The 24827-nt window shown below is 43.1% G+C and overlaps 2 protein-coding genes across 8 annotated transcripts in view; both read right to left on the reverse strand.

Moving 5' to 3' along the window:
• Positions 1–19147, reverse strand: part of LOC310889510 (transient receptor potential cation channel subfamily M member 6-like) — an 84849-nt gene extending 65702 nt beyond the window's left edge. For 2 of the 6 annotated variants that reach the window (XM_083817074.1, XM_083817072.1), the window contains exon 1: positions 6786–7043. In XM_083817074.1, the coding sequence (XP_083673200.1) occupies positions 6786–6977 (192 nt within the window). In that variant the 5' untranslated portion in view covers positions 6978–7043. Of the gene's footprint in view, positions 1–6785; positions 7627–9507 lie in introns of those variants that run through there. The other 4 variants (XM_083817075.1, XM_083817076.1, XM_083817071.1 and 1 more) reach the window with 4 other exon arrangements.
• Positions 19148–19291: 144 nt separating this feature from the next.
• Positions 19292–24788, reverse strand: LOC310889512 (uncharacterized protein C9orf40 homolog). 2 transcript variants are annotated; one of them, XR_014576595.1, is made up of 3 exons: positions 24189–24788; positions 22929–24095; positions 20482–20616 (listed from the first exon to the last, which is right to left on the reverse strand). XR_014576595.1 is itself a non-coding variant. In XM_083817078.1 (2 exons), exons 1-2 carry the CDS (start codon positions 24612–24614, stop codon positions 20458–20460), a joined length of 585 nt encoding a protein of 194 aa, XP_083673204.1. In that variant the 5' UTR covers positions 24615–24629; the 3' UTR covers positions 19292–20457. The 2 variants fall into 2 exon arrangements, 1 of the variants encoding a protein (XP_083673204.1); XM_083817078.1 differs by lacking the exon at positions 22929–24095 and having other exon boundaries at positions 19292–20616; positions 24189–24629.
• Between the last annotated feature and the right edge of the window lie 39 nt (positions 24789–24827).

Consider the following 24827-nt stretch of genomic DNA (forward strand, 5'->3'; position numbering starts at 1 on the left):
GGCCAATCCAAAACCCACTACTCTAGAAGCATGGTAGTTTTTGAGAAAGTTTGGATCCAGCTGTGCTTCATAACTGCGACCCATACAGACAACAAAAACATCTGTGCTTGAAGCTGACGGCAGCCACTTTGCTAAACACTGACATCTATCTCACACCACTAACATTAGAACACAGAATACTGTACATCACCCTCTTACAAAGCCAGTTCAATGAGCAGCCTAAAACATGGATTATTTAGCAAACTAGTCATACATTAAGATATATAAAAACATCTTCTAATTATTTTAATGGATGGAAAACAGTCTGAAATTGCAGAGTGAATTATGCAAGTCAAAAAACCTTTTGACAGACTGGAGAAGGAACCAGTAACAGAGTATTTGCAAATAGTTACAAATCTTTAAATGTAAGAATGATCCTACTTTACCATGTCTCTTTTGGAGACAAAAGTTGCAAGGTTCCCATAAGGAACAGCTCTGCCTGCCTCACTGGCAACATTTCTGAAGCCAGTACTATTGGTATGACATTTTGGGACCACCAGAAGGCAATGCTTTTCCTTTGTTAACACCTGACGTTAGCAAAAGCAATTTGCTGTATTTGAAACTGGGCCTCAAATACTGGGCAGTGAGGGATCACCCAGGTCAGCCACCCAACCACTGTGCTTACCTGTGCATGCCTCCATCAAAGATCCAAAATTATACAGCACAAAGCTCTTCCCAGTTTAAACTATCTACAGCTTCACTTGCAGTAGATTATATCTCTTGTGGCTCATGTTATTGTTGTTTGTTGAAATTTTAAAATCTATTCTACATACTTAAAACACTGAACACAGCTTAAGAGTAAATAGGAGTCATTGATCTCTTGCCAAAGATTTCCTCTTGATAGCCATCAAACTTCACTTGTGTTTTGTGGATATTTTTAGTTTTTCCAGGAAAGATCACAGCATGTTCTACGTTCAAGTAAAAATGCTCCTTTGTTCTAAAAACACTCCATGTTTGTCCAGAAATTTAGTCTCTGTGCCTTAAAGTCATACTGAAATGAATTTTATGCCTTCCTTTTAACAGAAGACTACCCCTTTCTCATTTCTCTTGTCTTTTGGATCAATAGTACAGGTTCTCCTTCACCAAGAGAAGGCAAAGAAGAAAAGTAAATTAGATCTGACACCTGCTGATAAATTTCTGAGCATGCTTTCATTTATTTGTATTTTCACAGCAGAAGAGCTAATATTAGCTAGGGAGGTGACTCTCTGAAGACAGGATATATCTAAACTACCTGAAGTTACTGTTGAAAGGAAAGCAAATAAAGTTTGCAGCATTCAGCTGGGAGAAGCATGAAAAACCCCGAGAAGTGGCAGTTCGATAGCAATCTGCGTTAAACTGCAGTACTACAAAGTTTACAGGATGTGAATGACCTAGACAAGTGTCCCCTGGAGCCTCTTGGCCGTTTGCTGTCACTCCTGACACCCTTGTTCCTGTTGCTCCACTGCTTGTCTCACACCCTAATAAAATCTTTATGGGCTGGATTTGCATACAGCAGACCTCATACATGCTGTGAGACAGGCAGGATTTTCACAGGACCGAAATCCCATTTTCCAAAGTGAGAGGGAAGGCAGCTCTGATGAGCTCTGAGGAGGATGAAGCCATGGTCCCACATCTGCATCTCCAAGGTGGACATCGCTTGCTGTTCTCCCCGGCACAGCCCACTCTAGCACCTCCCAAATAAAAAACAAAAACACTTTCCTTTGTGGTGTCTTGCTTTTAAATATAAATCACTCCATTGTAAATATGAATATCTCCATGAAGGAAACTAGCCGTGGCCTGGGAGTAGCTGCACGTGACGGGCCATGGGGACGGGAATGTCCTCCTGCCCCTTTGCAACAAAGGCCACTTGAGCACACCCTCAGGCCCTTCACCGGGTCTGTCAAAACCTACCCTTCAGCCTCCTGTGCCAAGATACACTCTGCGACACCCACATTATCAGCTGTTCCTCGCGCTGCAGGCTGCACGAGCAGCCAAAGGGCTTCTCCTTCCCTGGGCCTGAAGGGCCAGGAGCAGCTGTGGCTGCTGCTCACACCGGGCCCAGGGGACAGCACAGCAATGGCCCAAGCCATCACCAAAGCTCCTTGTCCCCGCTACACCAGGCTGGGCTCCCCTGTGTCCCAGACGGTCTCTGCTCCCTCCCACCCTGCTCATCAAGCTGTGGGGTGCATCCATGTGGGGTCAGCTCTGCGAGCTGCACCAGCATGAGGGGAGGCAGCGGGGACAGCACCAGCACACAGACGGCACGCGGTATGTGTCATAAGCACCAGGGACATACTAGTCTAAGTTCCTCTGCCCCTCTTTGGGTGTCAAGTCATGCCAGTAAAGTGTAAACAGATACAGTCATTTATAGAAGTAGGGCTGGGATCAAACCAGGGACTGTCCCGTTCTAGCTGGGCTGGTAGGAAATTCACACCCACAGCCCAACCTGAGCAGCGTGCACTCATCCAACCGGTGCTAAAGTCACAGCAGGTGACAAACCCTTTACAGCAACAACCAAGTCTCCCACCACCTTTGCACTAGTAATCTCTAGCACTACATGGCAGCTAGGAAACCATGTTTTTAATGGGAATGTGTTATTTTTTGACGCTGTGGAGCTGGCACCACAGCACAGCCATGGCCGTTCACACATTTCCAGACCATTGCACCTGGGACCATCAAGGGCTAGGCGATGAGTGCCAGCTAAGTGTGCATTCACCCCCAGTGATAATGCAGAAGTGAGCTAAACTCCACCCTCATCACTGAGACTTACTAATTAGGAAAAAACAGAAGCACCCATTCTGGTAGCAACCCAAGGCCATTTGATTTGGAAACAGTGGTGTCAAGATGTCACGACAGCAGTGCATTTTAAAAAAACTTTTTTCCTGAATTGCATCTACCAGTGTGCCTATCTTCTGTCCCCAGTCAAGAACAGCAAGTAATCCCAGAAACTATTTCTGGACGCCTCCTTCTGTGCCCACATGATGGACAGAGTGAATTGGACAACCCAGAAAACCATATACCAGAATCAGCAGTATGGGAGAGAAGCAAAGCAATGACAGCCATATGGAAATTATGAAGACAAAGGCTTAATCCTGCCTTCCGTGAGGCTCAAACACTTTACTTGGAGCTACGACCCTTTCAAGGGGTCTCTTTTCTTCCAGGACCAGCAGAAGAATGTATGACCAGCTCTCAATAACTGAGTTAAAATGGTAGAGATAAGAACATACAAGAAAATAACTGGTAATTCACAGCATAGTGATCCAAGTGGATCACAAGAGTTTATCTAGTCTGCACGTTACACAGAAATATCTTTAAGTGTTACAAGAATCAGGGAAGCTTCACACAACAGTTGATAAAGCAGGTCCTTCTGAAAAACAGCTCTGAGAGAAAATGGAAAGTTTTTATCACAGCCCCCTCAGCTTCCCATTGTGCTGTGAATTGCCTGAAGTCTCAAATTCATTAAGGCAATTCTCCAAAAATTGGATTACCCAACTGGGACCTACCACCTCCCTGCAGAGCAACCAAAAGCCTATGGGGGTCATACGGGGGGGGACCTACCTGTTCAACAGACAAGGTGTTGAGTGAAAAATGAATTTAAGGTTAACCAAGCCATGAAAAGGCAGGATGAGAGGACTCATTTAGGACAAAACGTTGGGTCCTGCTCTGAGCACCCCATTCCTGGTTCTTCATGTGACACTCCAAAAGACACTGTCAGTAAGACTAGTCCTTCGTGATACTAGCTTAAGCGTAAGTCAGGCACACAACTGCCCTGTCAAGACCAAGACCAAGAAAGATTTTAGGTGCCAGTATCCATATTTAAACTTAGCTAAAAATCTTAGCTTATCTAGGTCCTGCTATAGTTTCAGTCTTTTCTTCCTCACATCATATGCTCATCTGACATAATTCACCTCCAGAAGACGTGGATTAATAAGTTTCTTGGAAAGAGTTGTCTGATATAAAATACTCATGATTTATATTTAACTATTCATATTAATGCAAGAAAATAGAAGTAACATGCGTATTTAGAAGACTTAACATTTATTTGTCTCTTTTTGTGTTGTCACAGAGCTGACCAAACACAACCAAAAAAGTCACCTTTCTGCTTCTCTTCAAGTCGGTCTCAATTCAAGTCTCAAAACTGTGCAGCCGTAAATAAAAATTAACAGTGAGGCTCCTATTGCAAATTTCTTTGGGAACATAGTATGTCGAGCTGAGAATACCAACGAAGTTGAAGTACTTCAAAACTGATTATCCTTGTACTTATCCCAGTACTTCTACTCCATAATTGATTATCTCTGGACTCAAGTGTAGAAATAACTGTGTGTCAGTTTCTTCATGCATTCCCCCCAGAATATGTATAAAGCAAAAGAGCAGATTATCTCTCATTATTTAGCTTACTCTTTCCACTGCCTGTCAGGTGCTCCTGGTTCCTCATCTCTAGTATCGGAAAGATGCAGGAACAGTATTGCACATAGTACCTTTTCCCCCTCTGCTTAAGATTTTCTTCCAGGGAAGTTTTCGTTCCACTAAGGCAGATGTAACCAGGCTAGATCCACACTGATGGACGCCGCAGATGGGGTACAGCAGTACTCTTTGCCATCTTGTTTGTAACACCAGCCATGTTCAGAGTGGTGCTAATAATGGTGAAGGGACCAACATTCTCTTCCTACAGCTGCAACCTTCCCCTGACAAGCTACCCTGCACCAAAACCCAGCTTTAAAAACAATACCATAAATCAAGGACGATTTTGGTCCCATGACCATGAAAATTTATTTTCTGTTATTGCTAGGCATCTGCCACAGTGGTTACACATGTGCAAACAAGAACTCCTTGGGATGACAGAGGAGTGACGTGTTGCAGCTGCCCAGTTCATCAGGTTCTCCACAAAGTGGCCACAATGTACCCAAAGCTCGATTGGTTCCAGTGGGACCTATGCTCCTACATACCTCTGAAAACAGGAAATTAGGTGCATAAATCACTTACATGTTTTTGAAAATGTCAGCTGTGACCCACCTATGAGCACTGCACAATTATGTGCATGCATGGACAGACAGGTGCTTACCGAGACCTTGTTTTCCCCCATGAGCTGCAGAAATTTTAAACTCATCTACCTTCTGCTCTTCTAAAACTACTATGTGACTTTTTAGATTCCACTTCAGTGTACACAAATGGGAAGGGTAAAAGAAGGTAACAATTATCTTCCTTAATATCTCCTTGTCCCTACAACACGAAAAAAAAGAAAAAAAAAAAAAAAAGTGAAGGCGGAGCTCAGAGAGGCATGTCTTCCTTCAGTGTGGTTCTGCCTGATTCTTATGTTTTCTTCCTGATACAGGTTACTTCCAGACAGCATATTTCAGCACATTCACTACAGGGTAATTTCTGTGCCTCTGACCTTTCAACAGCTGAGAAAGTTTCATCCTTTGTCCCTTATCAAGCCAAAAGACGATTAAGGAAACTTAAGTTCAAACATACTCCAACTTACTTGCTGCTTATCATGTTTTTTAATAACACTATATAAACATGTCATTACTTTATATAAGGTTGTTATAGTATACTATAAACTTATCAAGGAAAAGCCTGTAAATTGATTTCAAAACTACAGAGCATATTCTTTCATTAGAAATCTTTCATATATAATGATGCTTCCTTAAGCCCATTTTAGCCTCATACAAATATGAGCATATTCCTGTAGGTAACACTGGAATTCCCCTGGGTTTGGCTACCTGTGGGGTCCAACGTGCAGTCAGTCTCTGAAAGTGGCCACTCCATTTAGGTATCAAAAAAGGAGTTTGTGATTTACCTTCAGGAGTTTACAACTTAAAACCCAAGTTCATTTGTTTCTTGGTGTGCCGGCAGATACTGTGTATTTTAAAAATAATATTTGTAAACTGGGATATACACAAAGAAAAGTCTACTGTAGACATATTTCTTGTATCAGCAAGTATATTAGAAATAGATGCTCTAGGTACTTGGTTACAGCATGAGCTGAACAAAATACCATCCAGTTTCACCATTTTATCTATAGCTAACAGAGCCTTTTTAAAATCCCAAGATTTGAGTGATGTGTGAGGGAAGGGAAGGGAAGGGAAGGGAAGGGAAGGGAAGGGAAGGGAAGGGAAGGGAAGGGAAGGGAAGGGAAGGGAAGGGAAGGGAAGGGAAGGGAAGGGAAGGGAAGGGAAGGGAAGGGAAGGGAAGGGAAGGGAAGGGAAGGGAAGGGAAGGGAAGGGAAGGGAAGGGAAGGGAAGGGAAGGGAAGGGAAGGGAAGGAAGGGAAGGGAAGGGAAGGGAAGGGAAGGGAAGGGAAGGGAAGGGAAGGGAAGGGAAGGGAAGGGAAGGGAAGGGAAGGGAAGGGAAGGGAAGGGAAGGGAAGGGAAGGGAAGGGAAGGGAAGGGAAGGGAAGGGAAGGGAAGGGAAGGGAAGGGAAGGGAATCTCCCGGCAGCATAACGGTGCAAAGAGCCCCAGCTTCAGCAGAGCCGGGGCCGTCTCCCCGAACGCTCTGCAGTTGCGGTTGCAGGGAGGACCCCTGTGCCTGGGACGAGCCGGGGCAGCTCCCGCACCGGCGCCGGACCCGAGCGCGGAGCCGGCGGCGGAGCAGCGGTGCGCGGGGGCAGCCGCGGTTCACGGGCACCTCTCGCCCAGCGCAGGGACCGCCGCGCCCCGCCGGCCGCCACCCCACCGCCGGCTCGGCAGGGGGCAGCGCGCCCCGGCCGGGCTGAGCGCCAGGCGGCAGCGCTGCCACGCCGCCCGCCCACCCGCCCCCGCCTCACCTCAGGCGGCGCGGGGGCCGCGGGTTCGCGGCTGCCCTCGGCCGGTCCGTGGCGGCGCGGGCGGCACGGAGCGGCCCGTGGGCGGCGGTCCTCGGCGCAGCGCTCGCGGGCAGGGTGCCGCCAGCCGCCCCCCCGCCAGTCCCGGCAGACTGGGCCCAGCTGGGCGAAGAGCAGGTCCCGCCACGCCGCCATGCCCGCGCGGCGCCGCCGATCCTTGTCCCGCAGCGGCCGAGCGGGCGGGCGGCGCCTCGGCGGGGCGCGGCGGCTCCCGGGGCGCCGGCCTTCACCCCCGGCGTGAGGCGAGGCGCCCTCCCGCGCCTCACGGCCCGGCCCGGCCGACGGGCACCGGCACCGGCCCCGCGGGGCAATGCCGCTCCCCACCCGGCAGGCCTTGAACTGAGTGTCCCAAACGCGGCGTACATACGGCAAAGAAAACCCAAAGCGTACAACTCAACACCCCATCAGCAGTTATCACTGTCCCCTGCAGGGTCAGAGGCCTTAGACCACCAAAGACCGTGACCATTGGGCCAAAACAAGCACCTGCAGCAGTTTGGATCACAGAATGGTTTGGTTGGAAGGGACCTTACAGAACGACCAGTTCCAACCCCACTGCCATGGGCAGGGACACCTCCCACCAGACCAGGCTGCCCAAAGCCCCATCCAGCCTGGCCTTGAACACCTCCAGGGATGGGGCATCCACAGCTTCTCTGGGCAGCCTGTGCCAGCGCCTCACCACCCTCAAGCAAAAAAGTCCTTCCTAATGTTCAATCTAAATCTCTTTTTTTTGTTTAAAACAATTACCCCTTGTGCTATCACAACTGACCCTGACAAAAAAAAAAAAAAAAATCTTACTTGTAAGCCTACTTTTTGTGTTGAATGGCCTCGATAAGGTCTCTGCTTTGCAGGCTGATCAACCCCAACTCCATCAGCCTGTCTTCACAGGAGAGGTGCTCCAGCCCCCTGATCAACTTTGTAGACCTCCTCTGGACGCGCTCTTAGACATTCGTGTCCATCTTGTGCTGGGGAGCCCAGAGCTGAACACAGGGCTCCAGGTGGGGTCTCACAAGAGCAGAGTAGAAGGGGAGAATCCCCTCCCTCTCCCTGCTGGCCATGCTTCTTTTCATGCAGCCCAGGATACAACGGGCCTTCTGGGCTGCAAGCACACAGTGTTGGCTCAGGTCTGATTTGTCATTCACCAGCAGCCCCAAGTGCTTCTCTGCAGGGCTCTCCATCCGTTCATCACCCGGTCTGTAGTGACATTGGGGATTGCCCTGACCCATGTGCAGGAGTCTTGTGCTTGTATCACGTTGCACCTAGTGCGGGCTAACACAGGGCAGAGACTCTTCTTCCTTTATTCCAAGTTTCATTTGTATCTATTCTGTATCTCCTCCAACTTGTCTCTCAAGTATGTCTTTTCTCTCAGCTCTATTTTCTTTTTGTTCCTAAATTGTCATCTCCCTACAAGCAATCCAAAGTTCTTTGGCTTCCCTACCCTGCCCTCCCATCCCCTTCTTGCTTAATATTTCTTTTATTTTGTTGCTTTCAGTTGTGCTGTGCTGTTAACTGTGAGCTCCAACTGTGAGCTGCCAGCCTGCCCCTGGATGTTGTCTGTATTTCCCCTCCACTTTCTCTTCCATTTTCCAGTCTCTCCACTTCTAAGTTCACCGTTCAGCCAATTATCATCTTCCTCCTCGGTGTCCAGCTCTCCCTCCCCCTGTATAGGAGTGCTCTGCCTTCAGACCAGGCCATCTCCTTCCCCTCTGGGCAGGAGGCCAGGAACAGACCCACCCAGAGCACCGAGCAGCAGCAGGTCACAGAGTGCCTGGGCTGAACAGCTCCCAAAATCAGAGCAGAAAAGCCTGCTCAGCCTGGAGCGTGCCTCAGGGCCTTCTGAGATGTCAGCTGTTAAACTTTGCAGTGAGTTAACATAAACAGTTTTTCCAAAGACAGGGAGGATAAAATCATGTTTCCAGCCCCCTGCAAAACGTAATGTTATGCTTCTGACATTGCCTCTGTTTTGTCTTTAGACTTCTTATGTTGCACTTCTTACAGAGTAGCCCTTAAAAAAGCATTACAGCTTCAAAGAACAGAACACATTCCTAGAAATTTTAGCAGGTGATAAACAGCGTATTATTTTTTTTTATTTTTATTTTTTTGCTTCACCTTTTAATATATTAAATTATTTTCAATTCAGCTCCATCTTCTAGTTTCACCAAAGTTCATAAATGAAATAAAAAGCATTATTGTAATAGGACATATCAGGCAAACGTATCAGTTGCTGTCACCATGCCCAGTCTTCGTATGAATCTGAACCTTGTAAGAAAACTGAAATACTTGTACACCAGCACATGCAGATGCCCCGGACTTTGACTGGAACACAGCGAGGTGAACATATTCCTCTGACTGTCATTCTAAGTTGTGCAAATTCAGACACAAGAAATTCTGTCTTCCCTAGAATCAAGACTCAGCATTTGTAATCTAATACAAAGACCTAAAGATCTGTTCTACAAAGCCTTGCAAACCAAGTCTCACACTGCAAATTCCCTAGTACTTCACAGATATGAAAACGTTTGTGGTGTGTTTTATAACAGACATTTTAAGAGGTCAAAGTCTACAGAACTATCATAGACTCTTATCATGTTATCTCTAGAAAGCAGAATTGCTCATGTATTTTCTCCTGCAGTCCTACCATAGACTATCAGTTCTATTTCTACAGACTTACCTTAAGATCAGAGATATCTTGCTTGTCCATCCTTTATGCTTCTTTTTTCATAAAATCTGTATTCCCAGTGTATAGACTGTTACTTCAGCAGCAGTGAAGCCAGCTCAGTTCTGGATGCCCAATAGCTGGCACCTCCTACTTTTCAGTCCTAAGCAATTGAAAAGCACACATGTCAAAGTATGCCTGCAATAATTCAGGCAGTACCTTCCATTTTGTTCAAAGTCCAAGAATCTTCTACCGAAAACAGATCTTAAACGAAGATAATACACTTGATAGAAACTTTCACCAAAACATGGGTGGCTTTGTTTCTTTTCGTTCCTTGGGGTGCCTGTAAAGTGATATCACCCAACTGTCTGTTCTATTCACTGCATTCTGTTAGATCATACCTCCTATCCAGCAGGTGTATTAAAATGTTTTTCCATCAACCAGTTTTAATCAGGCAGGATCTTCTGAAGGAATGTCCAGATTTTAGAATGAAAAAGGCAAAACTGATCTACATCTTATGCACAAATCTTCTCCAGGGAACTCCCAGTTTCATTGTTTCATCATCTCCAAACACAGAGGACATAACGTTTCATAAGAACACCTACAATTTTTTCAACTTTTTACCTTTTCCTTGGCATGCTAGCAGATCTTCAAGAACTCATGAAGCAGTGAAGAGAGGAGCAAGAAATGGAACTGCTCAAGACTGCTACTAGATTTCTTACCCTGTACCCTCATATCCTCATCAACAAATCAGCCTGCCAATTGGCTTATTTACTTTTATTTTCCAACATAACTAAAGAAATCTCATAAGTTAGCCCAACAGTAAGGCTGGCAGCAGATGCAGAGAGCACACATTTATCAGATGATGACTGTTTGAGCTGCTGCTTTATCACACTGTAGCAGCAATGCAGCAGAGACAGGGCTACATTTCTTTATAGCACACAGAACTTAACATTTTATTTATTTATTTATTTATTAACAATGGAGATTCTGGATGACAACAGAACAGAATAATCTGCCTTGGTCTTCACCTCTAATTCATAGGGTATATAGGCAACCTTCTGGGGTGATCTTAAGTCATGATTTATTGCTTATTTCGGAGTATGTGAATATGCAACTATGATTCCAGGTCTGATTGTAGTAACTCTGCTCTCACGCTGCCACTGCATACTAGTATTAGAATCACAGAATGGTTTAGCTTTGTAGGGACCTTTTTGGATCATCCAGTTCCAACCCCCCTGCCATGGGCAGGGACACCTCCCACCAGACCAGGTTGCCCAAAGCCCCATCCAGCCTGGCCTTGAGCACCTCCCGGGATGGGGCATCCACAGCTTCTCTGGGCAGCCTGTGCCAGTGCCTCACCACCCACTGAGTAAATAACTTCTTCCTTATATCTGAAGTCTTCCTCTTTCAGTTCAAAACCATTACCCCTTGTCCTATCACTACATGACCTTGTAAAAAGTCTCCCTCCATCTTTCTTATAAGCCCTTTTTAAGTAGTGGAAGACTGCTATAAGGTCTCCCCAGAGCCTTCTCTTCTCCAGGCTGACCAACCCCAGTTCCTTCAGCGTGTCTTCACAGGAGAGCTGCTTCAGCTCTCTGATCATCCTCATGGCCTTCCTCTAGACTTGTTCTAACAGGTCCATGTCCATCTTGTGATGGGTGCCTCAGAGCTGAATGCAGCACTCCAGGTGGGGTCTCACAAGAGCACAGCAGAGGGGAACAATCACCTCCCTCGACCTGCTGGCCACACTTCTTTTGGTGCAGCCCAGGATACAGTTTGGTGCAGTACAGGATACAGGATACAGTCAGGGCTGCATGCACACATTGCTGGCCATATCTGATTTTTCATTCACCAATAGCCCCAAGTGCTTCTCTGCAGGGCTGCTCTACATCCATTTATCACATTGTTGGTACTGATGTTTGGGATTATCTCGACCCATCTGCAGGACCTTGCACTTGGTCTTGTTGGACTTCATAAGGGGACATGGGACCACCTATCAAGCTTGTCCAGGTCCCTTTGGATGGCATTCCTTCCCTCTGTTGTATCAGCTACACCGCTCAGCTTGGTGTCACCTGCAAAGTTGCTGAGGGTGCACTCAATCCCACTGTCTATGTCATTAATAAGAATATTAAAAAGTACTGGTCCCAGTATGGACCCCGAGAAACTCCCAGTATGAGGAACATCACTTGTTACTGGATCTCCACCTCCAGAAACTGATCTGACAACAAAAGCTTTTCCAGGAAGGGGAACATGGTTTCCCTCATTAATAATAAACTGCTTTTTCATTCAACTTAAGGATGACACAACCCAGGCAGGTATATAAGTATCAACCAGCTATTAGTTCACATGCATGATACATGTTCTTCAACAGAAGGGAAGAAAGATGACAGTCTTGAGTGTTGAAACATAAACAGCCAGCATGTCATGTAGTGTTGGAGTTTATGGTGTTTTCTCAGTCAGATCATTCAGTTGTTGCAACAAGCGTTTACTGATATCTAAACACAGCTCAGACTCTTTCACAATAGTTCAGGCATCACTGTATTTGAATGAAGAGTTATTCAAAGTCAATAGGATTGTCTGCAGAATTTATTCTATGAGGGGAAAAAAAGACTTTAAAAAAGTTCTTATTGGAGTCTGCAAGTAGTCAGGAATGTAGTGTGGTGGGTTTTGTCAGTTTGATGGTCACACTCATAAATTATCCAATCATCAGTTCTCCCAAAGCAAATTCTGTAAATACCTTTGAAGTCAGCACAGATGCAAGGAAGAACAAAATGTGATGGTATGGTTTAGTTTCTTGTTATAGTTTCTGTGCTTCTAGTGATAGCCTCAGAGAAACCAGCGTACTGCTCCCTAAGGCATGATGACACTGTCTGGAATTGAGAAATAACATTTCAGATCATGTTGTTGGTCTCTGTTATTCTGTTTTCTGAACAGGGTTAGGAAAATGAGTGAAGAAGCCCCAAGAGGTCTCCACGTAGGAGTATGTTCTGCAGCTTTAATATGTAGTAGTCTCCATCTCTTGAAAATAATCCCTTCCCACTGATCCCTCCACAACGTTCTCTCAAGCCCGAGGAAGATGCAATGTCCCAAGCATAACCACTTCAGCTTATGTTCTTAGTTCAGCATTAGATGATTCATGTGGTGATTTTGTTTAGCTAAACAGTAACCCCTTAAAATTTTTCTAAGTTTCTGAGGAGCCTTTCTTGAGCCTTAACACAATGTCTGATTCTAAGAATAACATATTTTGTAGAGCAGTCATAGGGAACACTGCCTCTCTTCAATTTGCTTCATCATTCCTTGCATCCCTCAGCTTAGTTAACAGATTTTTCAAACTTTTCCCCTTTCAGAGGATTTCTAATATACGGGAATTCTGACTTGTCAGCTCCCTGGCCTGTGCCAAATATCAGGTGTAAGGATTCTTCTGTGAGATTTTCTTCAGATGTGACCCCAGGATTTTTGAAACCCTCATCTTAAAACAACTTTCAAAATCTCCTTTCCTTTCTTTTTCACAGTAAATCTACCTCACACAGCCTTTAAGGAAAATAGTTGACAGGATGGAGGTTTGTGTTGGTGTTGGCACTCAAAGATGTACCAAAGCAAATACTTCAAACTTTGGAGGAAAGGGGAAAAACAAAACAAAACAAAAAAACTTCCTGCTTCAGACTAGGAAAATTAAAAGAAAAACATAAAAGAACAACCTTGTCTACATGACCTCTTCATGACCTCTTTATTTTGAAAGGGTTAAACAGCACATAATGGACAGGGAGCACCCAATGATCACTTCACAAAGAAAGAACTCCGTCCTTTTCTGACCCATGGCTGGAAGCAAGAGGAAAAACTAGAGATACCCGAGACGCATGCTGTCAAACTGGAACAGTCTGTGCAGAAATTAAGGCCACAGCAGTGCAACAATGGGGCTGATTTGCAAAGAACAGTATTGTCCCAGGCAAGTCTTTCAAGAGCTGGTCACACTTCCACACTGTGCCTTCAAGGTACAATTGACAACTGCTCGACAGGCAAATCCAAAACGCTTGGCTGTTGATTGTCACAGGCACTCTGTTTCTTTTCAGAGGCAATGTCCTAGCAATTGTATTTATTGGGCAACGGGTCTCCATGCCACAGACGGATGGCAAGGCCATGGTGTGAGAGGCTAGCAACCATACGGAGCCATCCTTTGAGCTGGATCTGGTCTGCAGGTCATCGCTTACAGCCCTCTCCACTGAAAGCAGCATGCAGCAAAACAGTCGGCAGAAGCCCCACGTAAAAACATTGAGATGTTTGTATCAGGTAGGCAGGGCTCTGATATACTCATTATCACTTCCACACTGTTTTGAGAAGCTGCTACACACTGTATCACAGAAATACAGCGTATCATCGGTGTTCATACTGACTAACTTGCCTGTTGCTGGTTGCTTAACTGTTTCACTTTCAGGTACCTACATTTCTATGACAGCAGAGTAAATTCAAGCTATCTTGTATTCAGCAAATTAGTAAGTCTGTTTTGGATTTCTTCTATGTGCCAGCCATCGGTTTCTGAAACAATCTGCATTTACATTATTTTTATACCAAAGCATTGGCTAATTGTTATATTCTGCTTCTGAATAGTAGCTTTAAAAGCCATAGAAATCAGTATTTGCAACTGAAACCACCCTCTGAAGTGCTTACCTCATATGAAAATACTTTATGCATTTTCATATTTATTGTAAATATATATAAATAACCATATACTTGGAAAAGCAGATCAGCCTAGGAGAGGAAATAAGTTTGGTTGCATCAACAAAGTGGTGTGACTGATTTTTTTTAAAAACATACTATGTGATCAGATAAGCCCTCATTTTCTTAAGACACATTAAAAATACTGTTGTTTCCTTTACTACTTCAGATAAAAAAAAAATAACGCCAGCTTTCATAAATGCTAAGTTACTGCTTACTCCTGTGAGCTGCCCTGAAATTACATCTTTTAAACTTTAAAGGTTTAAAGTGTTTCTAATTTTCCTTACTAAGAAGGAGAATCTGATAATGCCCTTCAAGTTAATGATAGACAATAAAAATCACCAGGCAATGTGGTCTAAGAAATTTGAGTACGACTGTTTTGATTGTTGAACTGAAAGGACCGGTCTTTAAAAATTAGCAATTCTGGCCTCAGAATGATTCAAGACCAAACAACCAAAGATAAAACAGAAATCTGAAAAAGATTTGAGAGCGGAGTAGTTAGCGCTGACAAATCCAGGATATTCACAGCTAAGCTGCACAACAGAAAATGGGAGACGAGAAAGCATTTAAATGTGGGTATGAGACTCCGTCTCACAGCTCAGAGAAGTGGTAGAGAGCCTTTTCTGCTATTTGCACAAAAACAAGTAGGCACACTCAGTACCTATTTGTTTTATGCAAAGGGACATTGCTGACAAAGTTTTCTTTAAAGTGCTTTGGCCATTGTATGTATGCACATTGTATGTATGGACTATAAGAGAAACAATGCACAGAAGCCTGCTGTGTCATAGAAATTACGACATTTTTATATTTACACTCCAGAATTGATATTACTACTAATGTCCAAGGTGTAAACAATTTTGCTTGTTAGCCATTCCTTTCCCTCTCATTCCTTCCCCTCTGTTTCAGAGCTACGCTTCAGTATTATATCAAGGCTTTTATTCCATCAGAGAGAAGCTGTAATTTATTTCCTCCTCTGTCTTTTTTGTCTCTATAGTTGCACATTATACACTGGGAAATATAGATGTTTGTCTAAAATGTGCTTTTCTGTTTTCAGACACAGAAGCTTTCTCTAATTCCTAAAAGGTAAAAGCAGAAAAACAGTAACTATTAAGGGGAACACGTGCAACATTTTATGATCGTCTGATCAAGAAACATTGCAGTTTACAACTGACAATCACGAAAACACAGGATTTTGGTAGCTTACTGCCAAATTATTTCTTACACGGTTTTTATGCAGTTCAAAGGAAAATTGGTTGTTTTAAAATGCCAGAAAGTAAAAGAAAATTTAAATATGTATTTCATATTCTACAAATTGAAGCACTGAAATATCCTTTTTTTTTTTTTTTTTTTTAGTTCGCATCAGGCTTCAGAGAGCACGTTTGATACTTAAGAGTAGATTCTGTGGAATAAATTATTGTGCTCCTATTTAATTAGAGCACTGTGCACTGCACAAATGAATGAAGTAGATTACAAAATTCATCTGTGCAAAAGAACAGTGAGTAAAGTTGTTCTTTTCCATTCATATCTCTGCATGAAGAAAATTTTCACACTTCACTGAAGATAGTATGATACTATTTTTATTTACTTCTGTTTCTCAGTCTTGTATTTTGTAAGACACTTATTTCATCATATTCCAATCTGAACATAAACCCCTCATGTTCATATAAGAAAGATGAAAAATGCACTGTTTAGCCAATCCATATCCCTCCTCTCATAAACTTACTACTATAAAATAAGACAAAACAAAATCTGGAACATTACCATCTATCACAACTATTCTTAAAAAGGAAAATAGAGTAACAAACAAAAAATGACTTTTCCTCCTTTCACAACTTTTCCCCTGAGAATGGTAACATACCAGTAACAAGGAAACTATTTCATTCTTCAGTAGTGACAAAAGTATGATCCATATGGCTTTAAGAGAAGAAAGAACAATGGTTTTTAAGTCCTTAGAAGTGACTAAAAAGTCATGACTGATTCAGTTGTAGGGTGCTGTATTTCTGACCAAGAGCATTTAAAACATACTTACTAACGAGTGTGCTTACAAATGAAATGCCACTAATTAAAATGTATTGTTTGCTGTACCAAATTCAAAATCTCTAAAATATGAAAAGTTTTAAATCAGGATTTTAAATAAACAACCTTTTAATATGACTACTGGAAAAACCCTTTGGTATTTCCTCATGCATTTCCAACATACTGTTACCTACATGCCAACATTTAAACACTGCTCCATGACTTAGTTTCTTATGAATTAGCATACTTACCTTTCTCTTCCCCATGTCTAACAATGCGTTTCAAGCAGCCTTCAGCTCCAGACTGAGGTTTCCATCCAACATGCAATCAGATAAAGCTTGCTTTCCAATTTTAACTAATGGAAACAGCGCTAAGAAGTAGTGACAACAAATTCCCATGTGTTTAAATTAATAGTTATTGGTGGGGTGGGGGAGAAGGAAGGTAGAAACAAGAGATGAACCAAAAACTCTTGGCAAAACTTTTCTACTCTAATTATGCTGAAGACCTTGTGTCGCCTTATAGTCAGGAACACGTTGATGTGCCTTTATTTATACATCGCGGTAAGCAAATGATTAGCATTCATGATGTCACTGCTCGAATGTTCAGTAGCAGTTCAGAATAAAAGCATACCCAAAACATTTTCCAGATCACTGTAGTTTACTGTGTATGTGTATTGCCACCTAGAGTCAAGGTTATAACTGTAGGCATGGAAATAATTAAACCAGCCCAAGCATACTAGCTATTTTGAAATGCTTCTTTGAATAAGTTTTGCCATACCTATTAGTTTGTGCAGTCTAACACCTCTTACTGCAATTATCATCAGATACTCTCATAAAAATATGTGTTATTTCCCCACAGTGCATCTGCCATAAACAGAATTAGCCACCAAATACTAGACAAACTGTCTTTCATGCCACTTGGAAACACATATTTGCACTCTTACGTTCTACACTAAGATCTTCCAACTATCTACATATGTGCACGTATTCTTTAATGTCCATTAAATTCAAGCAAATAACTGCCAAAACAATGAGAAAACCAGTAAGATTACTGTCGATTGCTGTACTCAAATTATTTTATATATTGCTGTGCTGAGGGTGGAGCCAGTACCGAAATTACTGCATGCCACTGCTCTCCTGGCCAGCTGCCTGCAATTATTTGCTGCCCTCCTAATTCATCATCATCTGTCTTCCATTCCCTTTTTTCCCCCTCCTTTCCTTCTACCAGAGTCTTCTTATCAGACACAGTCAGTAATGCAGCCTGTTTCACGTCATTCGGCCTGACCTTCTCCTGGAGGTTTGTCTATCGTAGGAACCACAGAACGTCAGCGCATACAAACCAGCGCAGGCCTTCACATAACACAAGTAAAACCTTTCAAAACAAGCCTTGAGTTTAGAATGAGACACAAAACTTACACAGGTAGACATGCCGGTAACATGACCTTGCTGGAGTGAAAAGTATTTCAGAGGAGGTGTAAGGAGCAATGTAGCTGGTTCCCATTAGTATTCCCATACCCTGATTGTGCTGCTCCACATGCAACCCTTACCAACTTATCAAAGACCTCTACATGATCTCTGAGTTTTCGTTGTACATTTTCTTCCTGACAGTTGCTCTTTTCCGTTTAGAGATGAAAATTTTAGAGAAAGGCAAACTCCCAGTTACCTGGAGAGAACACAGACAATTTTCTTCTGAATGTTTAAGAACTCATAATGTGAAGAATTTCAGTTGGTAGATATTATGCTACTCCTGAGTTGTCTTAGAATTTCTTTGTGCTTGTTAATTACAAGAACACTTTCCTCTCAGTGCCTATGAAAGTACAAGCAAATTAACATTTTAAGTTTACTTAGAACACTTGAACAGCTCTCTAGAAAAATGTAGCCAGAAGTTAAGGCCAGTATTTTGGCAGCCCACAGTGACATATAGTATCTGAAGACACCAGACATTGAGCAATATTTCTTGATTATGCCTTCCGACAGCTCTAGTGCAAAGCTTATGTAATCTAACATCACTCCCTCTTACTCTGCCCAGTCTTTTATATAACCCACACTCTCAGACTCATTCAGAAGCTTTTCCAAGGCCTTTAAATTTGCCACTGCTAGCTAACAGATGAATGGAAAAAATGAATCAGCTCTGAAAGTACCTGTAACATTCCACCCCATAACCCTGAGCCCAGGACTGGAACAAGCTGAGAGGAAAGTGCTTGCCTACAGCATAATTGCAAATTAAGTAAATAGATGGCCTACAACATAGCGCAAGCCTAACTTTTAAAGGACTTATTTTGTTATAGAAGTGCTGAAATATATTAACAACATTTATAAAATCTCTTCCATCTCAAAGATACCAGGCAAAGGAGAGATGGATTTTAACACTAAAATGCAGCCTACTGCTAGGATGCACTAGATATTATGAAGCTTCAAGGAAGGAGATTATAAACTAAATGACTACAGTATATCTGCATAAATACAAGATGACAACACAAAATAGAGGATCCCAAGAAACGCTGAATGTTGTGAAATATTAGAAGTGTTGCAAATATGGGAAGGCAGTATATTAGCTAGGGTAAAAAAAAAAAAATCAGCAAATGAATAAACCTGTTTCCTCACTAATTTCCTTGGTTACAGTAAACATGTAATAGTGGTTGCATTCTTGTCAGAGGCTGATTGTTTATAAAGACATTTTTAAAGTGTCTCTTAAGAACAAGCTGAGGTATTTGGACTTTATGATAAATATAGTAATAAAATACGTGCACAATATAAATGGTGTTTTAAATATGTATCTGGCTAATCTGATAGCAGTTAGAAGCATTTCTGAACAAGTACTATGCAATGTTTGAGTTAGTAAGCCTCGTCCTTTATTCTGTTGACTCAGAGACCCTAAGAATCAAAACCAATAAACAACAAAAAAGTACGTACTTTACAGTACAAATACTGAAAAAAAAAGTTTTGAAATGTTTACGAAGAAGGCTGTCAAGTTGACTATTTTAAGTAAAAAGTCCTAACAGAACAAAACTACAGCAGGAACAACCTTAAGAAAAAATCCGAAACTTCAAGCAGTAACAGATCCAAAGTTTTCAAATACACACAGGCAAAACTTTATTGACATTTTAACAAATACATTATTAAAAATAAAATTAAAAAACAGAAGTTTTCTTATTCAAAGATGACTCCAGTAAAAATATGAGGTCAGCTATAACTACAGACAAACCACATTTGCAAAGTCTGACACTCTGCCAATACAATTTTAAATTTCAATCTATTATTGAAGACAGGTATTTCTAATTGTTTTTTAACCTGTAAATAAATTAAACAAAAGGATAGGCAGTAACTTCATATTTCACAACAAAAAGCACTAATTCATCGAACTCCTGTAAAAAAAGTCTTTTGCAGATCCATAGTCTCTGGAAAAAATAAACCTCAGTCAGATCTGATAAAGTGTATGTGGTAATTTTATATTGCATTAACTTTTCATGACATCTCTGCATGCAGCTGCCATTTCAACGTTACCAAATAGTATAATGTCACAAAGCATAGGGAAAAACATTAACTTAAGAATGGACCAAAAACTTGGAAGTTAGCTGCCACTGCTTTGAGTGATCACAAGAAGAATGTGAAACAACGTTCAGAACACTGACAGCTTACCGAAGAAGAGATCCCCTTTTCCTTTCTCATCCCCAACACACTCATTTTTGGTTTGCATAGAAAAGGGAATGTTTTGTCTGGTTTTGGTGGACTTCTATTTTTTGGCTTAACTATTACATTGAAAAAAACCCACACTAAAAACCACAACAGTTTGTGTGCTTTATGATAAATTCACATGATAAGTATTTCACATTCGGGTACCATAGTTACACTTTTTGTTCAGGATGAGCAAAATGATTTTCCATTTCCCTTCCATATGTAACTTACCCAACTTTTTCTTACAATCACACCCAGAATTTCTAATGTTCTGTAGCTGTCCTTTAGCTGGCTGCCATGATTTCAGGCATTCTCACTAGACAAACATAGCCTCCTTCACAAAGGATAGGTAGACTCAGGTCTCCAGCCAGCTTATCGGTGAGTACCTAACAGTGATTATTCCACCAACTTAGACAACCCAGACTTGCCTTTGCAGACTAACATAACACTGTTTCTTCAAAAAGACAGAAGCACTTTGATTTTTCTCCCACGCAGAAAATACTGAATCCAGACAGAAACAAGCTTTCTGCAAGTAGATGCACAACTATGAAACAACTGATCAGGTCTCCATTTCAGTCTCCATGGTATCCGTCCTTGAAGGAGTTTTATCTGCAGGTGTAGTCTCTCCATCTAGGTTCTGAATATCAGACAAATCAATGGCAGGCAACGGTGTTCTCCAATACAGGAATGAGTTATATTGACAGAATTCTTCTTCTTGCTTTGAAAACAGACAAATAAACAAAAAGGCAACAAAACATTAACGTGTATCATGTTATTAGAAAATAAAAACATAGTAAGAAAAAAATATTAGCTATTTTTAAGGGAAGTACTGTAGAAAATGTCATAATTTTGTCCTTTCAGATATTCTTGCTAAGAACTACCGTATCACTTCTTGGAATCACCTCTGTAACTCCATCCATTTGTTCAACTGGAAATCTTAGCTTAGAATGACACTGAAAAACCCACACGGTTATTGTACTTCACACAGAGAACTTGTTCACTGCTTTTTCTTCTCACAATGGGATAGAAATTTCACGCACATTTAGAAGCTGGTATTCAGAATAACATATTTAACTATTCTACCTCATTCTATGTCTTCTTTTCTGTATCTACATTTTGTACTCAAGTATACACTGGGAAAAACAAACAAACAAACAAACAAAAGATCTCTTTAGGGGCCAGGGATGAGAAAGTTTAGGAACTGTTAAGTCACACAAGAAAAACCTGTGAGGAATATACACTTATCTACTATACTACTCAGAAGGTGTAAGGCTCCAACACCACTTTTTTTTTTTTTTTTTTTTTAAATCTCAGTTGGGAAGCACAGTTTGCTTATAACTGTATGCCATGAGTTAAACAAGGAACAAAGTTTATAGACTGTGTGGCCAATCTGTGCATGTGTCTATAGAAGTGACCAATGTAAAAACTGTGAAGAGGAGTTTTCAAGCTGTTCTTTAGGTCTTGAGCATGTACCTTCTCCTGGTGTATAGAAACAATGAATGCAGCCACAGACCTAAAATAATGCAGTTCTATATAATATTGGTTTGCATTTTTCCTTGCATGCAATCGGAATTATTAAACATTTTACTTTAATATCTCAGCACAAACAGTTACCAAAAAAAGGCAGTTTTAATGACTACACTGGCATAACTGTTTTGGCATGGCTCTTGAACAAGTTCATGCTTTGTCTGCTGATTCTGCAATTGAATAAGAAAACAATGCAATGTTAAAAAAATCCCAGTAAGAATTGGCCCTAACCCTTCTCAGCTACTAGAATGTACTTTTTTTTCCTTAATAATAAATAATACATAAACTCATCATACTTTCAATCTGAAGAAACATTTTTCTATTCATTGCGACACAAACCTATCACGAACTATAGCTTGTTGTAGTAGGTAGCCTGTTTTTACCATCAAAACCTGCATTATTAAAGGCCTGTAGTATTAAAACAGGTTTGAAACGTGAAGACAGATCATAGCAACAGGATGATTGTATGCCTGTAGAGTTCTTCTCCTAACACATTAATTTTCTAATGAAGAACATATTGTCTTCACAGAAGATTAAAGAACCGAAGTTCCAATTAACTGGAATTGAGACCAAAACCAATAAATGTGCCATGTTAACAAGATAGGGAAACTGGAGGAAAACCAAACTAAAAGTAGCTGCACACGTATATATTACTGTAAATTTAACTTTTTATACTGCACAGTATTAACAACAAACAATAACCAAAATCTTCCTTGAAAACAACCGCCAGCAACGCCATTCCAGAACCTGTTGCTCTCCCCATGTTGAATCTGAATTCTCAACTTTACATCTAAGTAGTTAATAAGGCGTTACCTCTCACATTGTGAGAGCCAAGTACTTGAAGTCAGAATACCTCTGGGCTAGCTGTTTCGTATGCACTGGGTAATGACAGAATTTTTGTTTCAAAGACATAACGCAAAACCTCATAACCACAAAGATATGCAGTCTCTCATTTTGGACTCAGACCACATATGGGATTAATCTCATGAGTACTCAAGACTCCAGAGCAGCAGTATTTCATTTTATTTCTGTTTTCCAGCAAGATTCAATGTGAAAATGAACAAGCCAAAGGAGTACAGGAGACAGGAGCAAACGTTCAACCTTAATATATAAAATGCAAAAGAAAGCATTAAATACTGCCGTTCACCTAAATATCTTTTAAAACACATTTTGAGAAAAAAATCTAGCTAGGTAGGTAGATAACAAGCTCAGAGATATAAAAGCTCAGCTTTAATGGATTTAATTGTTTTATTTTTAAGCAGTTAATTTCCCAAATCTGGTTGCAAATATTTGCAAGTATCCGTGCAAATATAACTCACATAGCATTTCTTCTCTGGCCAATTTAACTCTAATCACCTTTAACAAAAGCAGTGTGAAATTAACAGTATCCTGACCATGGTAATTACTGTAACAAATTACACACACCAGAAAACAGCAAAGAATAATGCCAACCTACGGCTGTGTTTTCAGAAAGGTGCAAAAATCATCGTAAGAAGTATTTACCTTTGTGAAAGTTTCAAAATATACAGGCTGGACATGCAGAAGATTAAAGAAACACTGCTTGCCTGCTATTAACCATGAGAGAGTGTGAGAGGGACCCTTCCGAACAATACTTTACCTAGGGAAGCAAACTGTTAAAAACACAGCCCTATAAAAATATTTTACACGGAGAAATATAAAAGTATAGTAAAGGAGTCTGACAGAATTACTTCAGGAAGTATTCCCTTTCTTTTTACTGTGTGGAAACTCACACAGCCTTCCTTACTGCCTTCCTACCACACCTACAGCTTACATAACTATACCTAATAACCTGAACCAGGGTTAAGTGCAAAATTCATAATCATATCTGTGAAGGAATAAAACTCTCCTGTACAACTTTGTTCGAGTAGTTTAATTTGCTTGCTTCAGAAGAGGCTTGTCGTCTTCTTTTCCAAAAAGATGAGCTTGTATTTAAAAGGAACAGCCTAAAAGGGATGTTTAATTTTCATGACTTTTTTTTCCTCAATTCCTTCGTGCCTTAGTTCTACAATCCAGAAAATAATTAAAAAAAAAAAAAAAGAAAGAAAAAAGAGGGGGGGAAAAGCCTAACAAAAGAAAGCCACAAATCTTAAAGAGGCGTTATGCCGTCAAAGGACCAATCTCCTCAAAACTAGGGTGTCAAGCTAGTTTGAAGTCCTGGTTAGATTAGATGAGATGGATTAGTCCCGACCTGATCAGACTTTCTGCTACTGCAAAATTACTGGATTAAGTACTTTTCTTGTATTGGGAAGGCAAACAAAGGTGAGGGGGGTGAGTTTACGTGCGTCAGCCCTCTACATAGGCATGGTGTTTAGCCTCAGCATTCTACTTTTGCACGACTAGAACCTTCTCAGTATCTTCTAGCCCGCTGCGCAGAGCAGTGTCGAGGCCGGGGGTAAGAACGCGCGCTGTGCCACCAGAAACTCTGTCACCCGGCGGTGTACTCGCCGATCAGCCTCGTCTTTAGGCAGCTCCCCTGGCCACGCCGTTCAGGGGGCGGTTGCCGTCAGGCGGCAGCTCGGGTTGCGGCTGCTGAAGGCCGAGCCCCGGGGCTCCCCGGTTACCGGGGGGGTGTGACCGAAGGCGGAGCACGCTCCCGCAGGCGTCCCCGGACAGCCAGCACGAAAACAGCGAGAGGCGCCCGCCCCTTCGCTTCGCAGAACGGGGGGAAACGGAGGAGAAAATTAAAACCCAGGCGCTGCGACCACCGGCCGCCGCCAGAGGCCGCCGCCGCCGCCCCGTTACCTCGTCGCCCGCCGCCTCCTTGCCCCGGCCGCCGCCTCCCTCCGCCGTCCGCCCGTCCTGCGCCTCCGCCGCCCCCCGCCGCCGCCGCCGCCCCGTGGCCGCGGCCGCGTCCCCGCCCTGCTCGGCGGGGGGCCCGCCGCCCCGCAGCCCGTGCCGCTTTCCCGGCGGCGCCTCGGCCTCCTCCAGCTTCCGCTTAGCGGCGGCGGGGCCGGCAGCGGCCGCCTCGGCCCGGGGGCGCCTCTCGGCCGCGCGGGGCGGGGGCGGCGGCGGCGGCTCGCGCAGGACGCGCTTGCAGGGCACGTGACACACCAACGGCTCCGCGCCGCGCTTGGCCATCGGCGGCACCGGCGCCGCCGCCTCCGCGGCACGCGCGTCCCCCGGCCGCGCACGCACCGCCTCCCCCGCCGCCGCGCGCGCAGAGCGCATGCGCGTGCCCCTCGCTGCCCGCCGGCGGCGCCGCGAGGAGGAGCGCGCGGTGACGCCCAAGGGCGGGCGGTGCTCCACAGGCCCCGCCCCCGCGGCTTCGCGCGGCGCTTCCGCCCGGCTGCTGCGCCCCGCCCCCCGGGAGGCAACGGCCCCAGCGCGCGGTGCTTCAGGGCGCAACGTGCCGTCCGGCCGTTGGGCGCGTCACAAACACCA

This window comes from Anser anser (assembly GCF_964211835.1).
Source record: "Anser anser genome assembly, chromosome: Z".
Lineage (NCBI taxonomy): Eukaryota > Metazoa > Chordata > Aves > Anseriformes > Anatidae > Anser > Anser anser.